This window comes from Mandrillus leucophaeus, unplaced genomic scaffold (assembly GCF_000951045.1).
Source record: "Mandrillus leucophaeus isolate KB7577 unplaced genomic scaffold, Mleu.le_1.0 Scaffold281, whole genome shotgun sequence".
In the NCBI taxonomy this organism is placed as follows: domain Eukaryota; kingdom Metazoa; phylum Chordata; class Mammalia; order Primates; family Cercopithecidae; genus Mandrillus; species Mandrillus leucophaeus.
In genome coordinates, this window is record NW_012102932.1 from 1,376,514 (window position 1) to 1,384,505 (window position 7,992).

Here is a 7,992-nt window from a genome sequence, read left to right on the forward strand (position 1 = left end):
AGTAACCAGCAAGAAACTTGGGGATTCTTGCTCTAATTCCAGCTCTTAAATTTTATTGACTGACCATATGCTTATGATGACAAACAAATGAAAGGCAAAACAGTTGGTCATCAGTCATCCTCACATTATACATGGTAATTTTTACAAAGCATTTGATCCATATACTTTTTTTCTCATCCTTACAGCCACCAGACAAGCTGTATATTATTATCTGCTGTGGAAGTTGCAGATACCAAGATGAAATCACTTTTGTCAGACCCATACAAAATAGGGCTGGGAAGGCGCGAAGGAATGGGGTTCAGGTTTACATGTCCAAGATAGGAACGGTTCCAAAGACTTTCTAAGAATCCCATAAAAATCCCTTCACGCCTGTCACACATCTCCTGCTTTGCATTGCTTGCATGTATGCACATATTTCTATGACAAGGTTTATCACTGCACATTCTTTAGGACTGCAGCAATTCAGATAAGATAAGATAAGATGAGATGCTCTCAAAAGAACACCTGCCCAGGAATGGCATCTCCGCCAATGAACACACAACAACTCTGGCTTTGAGCCTTCAGAACCAAGGAATTCTCTTCGCCCCTCTCGCCTCTCCCCTCTCCCCTCTCTTCTCTCTCTCTCAAGAAACTGGAGCCTTGTCATATTGCCCAGGCTGTTCTCAAACTCCTGGCCTCCAATGACCCTCCCGCCTCAGCCTCCCACATAGCTGTGATTACCCATATGAGCTACCATGCACTGCTATGAACTCTGTTTCTAAGGAGCTTATGTGAACTTCTCCCTTTTGCCAAGAAAACTTCCCTTTACCCTCACTGCACGTGCCTGGGGTTTACCATAGTGCATTCCAAATCATAACCCTCTTTTCTTATTCCTGAATAAATTTGACATATTTGGGGATATCTTTCTCTAATTTTTTTTTTTTTAGGTTGACACTGCATTTTACATATGAGATTCAGACAAGGTCAGTCCCTTGTCTAGGGTCTGGTAGTCAGGTAGCCGCAGATTCAAGCCTGGCTCTATCTCCTAAGCTTCTGCACTACCCCCTGCCCTTGTTTGACGGCCTGAGCTCCTTCCTGCTCTAGGAGTGGTTGCTGGACTGCTGTCTCCCCTCCCTGTGCTTATTACCTTACCCTCCATCCTATGTTAGAGAAGGCACATGAAGGACCCTCCAGACAGGATGTGTGGCTCTAGTAGGTGCTAGTCACATGATAATGTGATAATGTGTGAATGGTGCCACTGGCACTTGTCCAGTGTATAACCCAGCGACACTAAACACAGTGACCCTGAGGCTAAGTGAAGCCTGAGCTGAGGTCCGAGCTGAGACAGGTGCCCACGAGCAGTGGCTTGTGCTCCAGCCAGGGCTGCTGTTCACTGTTACATATGCATAAATGGCGCACTGTCAGCTCGGACAAGGACTGCCTGGGGGGCTGTTTTGATTCGTCAAGGAGCCAGAGTGACTATCAAATGATTTCAAAATTCTAGCTTCATTCGTCCCTATAACCATCTCATCTGCTTGTCTAACTTTCTCCTCTTCCTGCCTCTCTTTCTCCTCTCCTCCCTTGTTTACTTCCTCCCTCCTAATCTCCTCACTTTCTTTTCAACTGCAAAAGTAATATATACTTGTTTCCAAAAATTTAAACAAGACAGCAATGAACAAAATAAATGTGAAAATCTGTCACTACTTCACCCCCTGACAAATCCAGATCCAGAAGTATCTACAGTTTGGTTTATATATTTTCATAAGTTTTTCTATGTATTTTCAAACAACTCCATGTACAGTTTAGTGGTCTTAAACATTTTCAAAGTCTTGCACTGCACTTATTGTGCACATTGCTTTCCCACATAACATATCAACACATATCAAAGATATCCATTCCCTTTTTTTTCTTTTGAGATGGAGTCTCACTCTGTTGCCCAGGCTGCAGCGCAGTGGTGTGATCTCAGCTCACTGCAACCTCTGCCTCCCGGGTTCAAGCAATTTCCTGCCTCAGCCTCCCAAGTAGCTAGGACTACAGGCACGCACCACCATGCTCAGCTAATTTTTGTATTTTTAGTAGAGATGGGGTTTCACCATGTTGGCCAGGGGAGAGGGGAGATGGGAGAGGAGAGAGGGGAGAGAAGAGTTCAGCACTTGAACTCCTAGCCTCAAGTGATTTGCCCGCCTTGGCCTCCTAAAGTGCTGGGATCACAGGCATGAGCCACAGTGCCCAACCATTTTTTTTTTTGAGATGGAGTCTTGCTCTGTTGACCAGGCTGGAGTGCAGTGGTGCGATCTCAGCTCACTGCAACCTCTGCCTCCCGGGCTCAAGCAGTTCTCCTGCCTCAGCCTCCCAAGTAGCTAGGATTACAGATGCCTGCCACCACGCCTGGCCAATTTTTGTATTTTTAATAGAGACAGGGTTTTACCATGTTGGCCAGGCTGGTCTCGAACTACTGACCTCAAATGATCCACATGGTTTGGCCTCCCAAAGTGCTGGGATTACAGGCATGAGCCACCGTGCTAGGCCTCCATTCACTTTTGTGGGCATGGCTGTCCATGTGCAAGATGACTTATAAATGTAAATAACTGTGCCCAGGTTTGTGGTTAATTTAGCATCCAACCAACAACTTTGCATGTAGTAGATGTGTGACAAATATTTGTTAAAGAAAATAGAATCTGAGGCTAGGCACAGTGGCTCATGCCTATAATCCCAGCACTTTGGGAGGCCAAGGCAGGTGGACTGCCTGAGGTCAGGAGTTTGAGACCAGCCTCACCAATATGCAGAAAACCCATCTCTACTAAAAATACAAAAATTAGCCAGGTGTGGCGGCATGCACCTGTAATCCCAGACCTGGGTGGGTAAGGAAGGAGAATCACTTGAACCCAGGAGGTAGAGGTTGCAGTGAGCCAAGATGGTACTGCTGCACTCAAGCCTGGGCAACAGAGTGAGACTGTCGAAAGAAAGAAAGAGAGAAAGAGAGAGAGAGAGGGGAAGAAAGAGAAGGAAGGAAGGAAGGAAGGAGAGAGAGAGAGAGAAAGAGAGAAAGAAAGAGAGGGAAGGAAGGAAGGAAGGAAGGAAGGAAGGAAGGAAGGAAGGAAGGAAGGAGAAAGAAAATAGAGTCTGAGTCTGACCAGACTGCTAGATCCAAGTGTCAGGTTCCTGGAAATGCAGAAGGTAGAGGAACATGTTAGCTGATGCCAGAGGAACACATTTGCTAAATCTAGAGTAGACGGAATTTTACAGGACAGATTACATGGCTTCTTTAACAAATAAGCGACAAGAAAAAAGAGATGGATAAAGAGGAAATCTACAAATTAAAAATCTTAAGGGGCTAAAAATACAAAAATTAGCCTATCTTGGTGGTGCGCACCTATAATCCCAGCTACTCAGAAGGCTGAGGCAGGAGAATCACTTGAACCTGGGAGGCAGAAGTTGCAGCGAGCTGAAGTCATGCCACTATACTCCAGCCTGGGTGGCAGAACAAGACTCTGTCTCAAAAAAAAGAAAGACAGAAAAATTGAAGCAAAAATTATCTACTTACTTGGGGAACCATTTGGCATGTTCCTTCCAAGGATCATCTCCTTCTTCCCAATTTCCTAAACATCCACCACAGGAAAAACACTGTACCGTGTCCTGTTTACCTATATATGAAGGAAAATATTTAGATTGCCTGGCAGTGGCACCAGAGGGTATGTACACAGAGTTGATTGTTTTGTGCAGTAGCAAGACATGCTCCAGCGTGCCTGTGCACTCCCGATCTTATTGGCCTGAGTCTCCATCCACAGTCCCACCACCCGAAATGGGCCCCTCCACCACGGCCGCACTCCAGGTACAGAACCCTAAGCTGTGTAACTCAATATCCTTCCCCAGCTGCCTCCCAGAGCTGGTATGTTGCTCTTTGAGCTCTCAGGGTCAAAGTGATAGGGAAGCCGACTAACACCAGGACCAGCTGAAGTAATGTGCAATTAGAAAACCTATGTTTTAGCTTTGCCATGACATTTCGGTAGAAACATAGGCATGTTTCTTAAACTCTCTGAGCCTCCATGAACTCAGCTGTGAAATGGGAGAGAAAGAGGTAAATTCATTGGATAAGAATTAGTACTCACTCTATGCCTAGCATAAAGTAGGTACAGTACTCAGTAAATGATCATTGTTATTGTAAGAATTCTCATTTACGTATCATAACCCCCAGGGCAGGGCTAGGACAAACAAACAAAACCCTCCAATACTGCAGCAATGAGAAGAATCAAAGAAAGATCTTGTAAGAGCAGTAGAGGGAGGATGGGTGAGGAGACTGATATCAGGATGACCACATGAGTTATTTAATCTTTTCAGGGCCTTAAGAATACAGCCAGTATTTTCTAAGGTCCAAGTTTAAGGAGAAGTAACTTTCTTATTTTATGTATATTTGGCAAATTAACACAGGCTGTACTAAATATAAAATGAGCAAAAATAAAAATATTGACGTTGAATTTTGATAAACTAGACCTTATACCTAATATAACACATTTAACCAGGGAAGAAAGTTTAGCCAAATATTGCAAAAATAATTGAAAAATGAAACCTAAACTTAAAACGCCAGAGAAACACTTCAGAGAATAATTTCAAGGTACCTGTAAAGACAAAACCAGCCTCTGAGAGCACACGTGGGGATATCCCTTGGGCGTAAAATGGCCAGTTCCTGAAGGAGCCAAGTCTAGCCTCCTCTTCTTGGTACCTCATTTTACCTCCTCTCAGCCTGCTCCTCAGATTCTTCACCCTTATGTCGTACTTGGCAATGTTACCAACATCCTTGTTCAGCAGGAACCCACAGTCTGGATGAAACTTCTTGTGGTCTTCTATGGGGAGTCTCCTGAGGCTGGCACCAAAGAGGATGAGGCTACAGCAGAAGCACTGAACCCCAGCTTTTACGCCAGTGAAGTAAAACCCAGCGGCCGCCATCTCCTGCGGTGTCCATGAGCTGTACGGTTCATAGGTCACAAAAGTCTTTAACCTTTTTGCTTCACTGCGCATTTGAGAGTTGTAGCCTTTCCGCATTGTTGCCTTCACTTTCTGCTGATCTTCTTCCATTTCCTTTGCCAACTGAACTGCATCTATGCCCAGAAGAGCAGACAGCTCTGGCAGAAAATCGTAATCAAACTGGGAGATCCTCTCATCAGAGGCTTCCTGCTGGGTGGCCATTTTCTGAAAAGGGAAATAAAGCAGGTTGATCCCTTAGAGTAAGATTTTTCTTAGAAGAGCATTTCCCACTGTTTCTGAAGAAACCAGGAATTAAAGGAATGCCTGAAATTTCAACGCAAAAGAGAAATTGTTGGGAAAATTATGAAACATCAGTATTCGTCTACTTAATCAACAACTATTTACTAAGCACTTCCTATATATCAGGTACTGTGCTAGGCACTGGGGATCTAGCAACCAACAGGACAGACACCGATCTGCCTCCATTCACGAAGCTTTCCAGACATTAGCTATGGACACAATGTGGTAACACAAGCATATACTTACCATTTACATTAAAGAAAAACATACACAAAATTGGATAGCCTGGCAGCAATGATTTGATCAAATTACTCAGTTTTTAAAAATCATTATTTTGCGTTCAGTTTGAAGTCCCAGTGCTCTGTGCCAAAGCTGCAGATGTCCCACTATAATTATAGCCAGGGGAGATGGCTCATGCCTGTAATCCCAGTGCTTTGGGAGGCCAAGGTGGGAGGACTGCTTAAGGCCAGGAGTTTGACCAGCCTGGGCAACACAGCAAGATCCCATCTCTCTACATGTGTCTCTTTATATATATGCATATATATGTAATCTCTCTCCATATATATATTCTCTGTGTGTATGTATATATATAATATCACATTAATAAATACATATCTGCAAATTACTCCTTAATGGCTTCATGAATCTCCTCATTTAAGACATTCAGGCCGTTGCCATTTTTCTCTGTATAAACAAATGTTACAGGATAACTGAGTATCCTATAACAAAAAGTGTTTTTCCAGTCATTATTTTTTCCTCACAACAAAGTTTCAAGAGAATTCGAGTCAAGTCATATGTATATTTTTCAAGATTTTTATATATGTCACCAAATTGCTCTGGAGAATGGTGAAATGAAGTCCTTCATATTGTCAGAGTCCTGGTTCTCGCCCAGAATGTTCTCTGTCCTGGGTTTTCAGATCTCAAAATAATTTTATGTCCTTCCATTATAGAAGCAGTCCATTAAAGCCCAGTAACAGGCCAATGACTGTTTTTCAGAGGACATATACCTGCCAGAAGCCTCAGGTAACTTTCTAGTCCCAAATCCCCATGACCATCCCTGAGGGAAAGTCACAGGTTTGGTAAGAAGCTCCATGAGCGTGAGTCGGTTGCCGACACTGCTAACATCATTTGAACACTGAGGTGCTATGGCCCCAAAGGAATCTCTTCGAAGTTCCCAAAGAGTCTGCCATTTGTTCATTTTTCAAAGCTCCATATAAATTAGCTCCCCATTCCGTCTTAACTTTGAGAATAAGGGTTGATAAAATTCCCAAACGTGGTAGGTGATTTCTCCAGGAACCAAGAAATTGAACCAATTTTTGTGCCTTTTTCCTCTGTCTTGTAGCTAGCAACTTAATTTTGGATGTTTGGGAATGTTTCTAGTGGCTCTAGCCCAAGTAATTTCTTTCTTTCTTTTTTTTTTTCTTTTGAGACAGAGTCTCACTGTATCACCCAGGCTGGAGTGCAGTGGCAAGATCTTGACTCACTGCAACCTCTGACTCCTGGGTTCAAGCAATTCTCCTGCCTCAGCCTCCTGAGTAGCTGGGATTTCAGACAGATGCCACCAAACCCGGCTAATTTCTGTGTTTTTAGTAGAGACAGGGTTTCACCATGTTGGCCAGGCCGGTCTCCAACTCCTGACCTCAAGTGATCCGCCTGCCTTGGCCTCCCACTCTTGTCCTTGTCGCCCAGGCTGAAGTGCAGTGGCACTTCGGCTCCCACACTGGGATTACAGGCATGAGCCACCACATCCAGCCTAGCCCAAGTAATTTCTAAGAATTTTACCATTTATACTAAGCCTTGCATTTTAGCCAGGTAATCAGCCCCTCCCTGGTAGTTACATGATTAACAAGCACTTCCAATTCAGTCTTAGCTGGATATTTGGATTGAGAGATTAACATTATATCATCAATATAATAAGACATAGTATTAGCCAGGTGCAGTGGCTTATGCCCGTAATCCCAGCACTTTGGGAGGCCGAGGTGGGCAGATCACCTGAGGTCAGGAGTTCAAGACCAGCCTAGCCAACATGGTGAAACCCTGCCTCTACAAAAATATAAAAAATTAGCCGGGCATGATGGTGGGTGCCTGTAATCCCAGCTACTTGGGAGGCTGAGGCGAGAGAATCACTTGAACCCAAGAGGCGGAGGTTGCAGTGAGCCGATATCTTGCCATTACACTCCAGCCTGGGCAACAGAGTAAGACTCCATCTCAAAAAAAAAAAAAAAGATACATTATTTTCCAGTGAAATCAAATCTAAGTTGTTCCTCATTACGTTGCAGCAATAAGCAAGAGAATTTAAATGTCCTGTGGGAGAACCTTAAATGTACATTGGTGGCCTTTTCACACAAATGCAAATTGGTTACGATTTTCTTCTGAAATAGGAATCAAATAGAAAGTAAGTGGCCCGATGTGGTGGCTCACACCTGTAATCCCAGCATTTTGGGAGGCCAAGGTGGGAGGATTGTTTGTGGCTAGGAGTTTGAGGCCAGTTTAGGCAACTTAGTGAGACCCTTGTCTCTACAAAAAATTTCAAAAATTAGCCAGATGTGGTGGCACAGCTACTTGGGGAGCAGAGGTAGGAGGATCACTTGAGCCCAAGAATTCAAGGTTACAGTAAGCCACGATTATGCCACACGCTGTTCATTTTATGAAATCTCTTTCCAGGCCGGGCGCGGTGGCTCAAGCCTGTAATCCCAGCACTTTGGGAGGCCGAGACGGGCGGATCACGAGGTCAGGAGATCGAGACCATCC

The 7,992-nt window shown here is 44.1% G+C and overlaps 1 protein-coding gene across 1 annotated transcript in view; it reads right to left on the reverse strand.

Annotated features, from left to right (window-relative positions):
- The window catches only part of NAIP (NLR family, apoptosis inhibitory protein), a 57,435-nt gene that overhangs the window by 35,234 nt on the left and 14,209 nt on the right, over positions 1-7,992 (reverse strand). The window contains exons 2-3 of the mRNA XM_011985285.1: positions 4,596-5,166; positions 3,524-3,623 (exon numbers count right to left, since the gene is read on the reverse strand). Coding sequence (XP_011840675.1) covers positions 3,524-3,623; positions 4,596-5,163 — 668 coding nt within the window. The 5' untranslated portion in view covers positions 5,164-5,166. The remainder of the gene's footprint in view (positions 1-3,523; positions 3,624-4,595; positions 5,167-7,992) is intronic.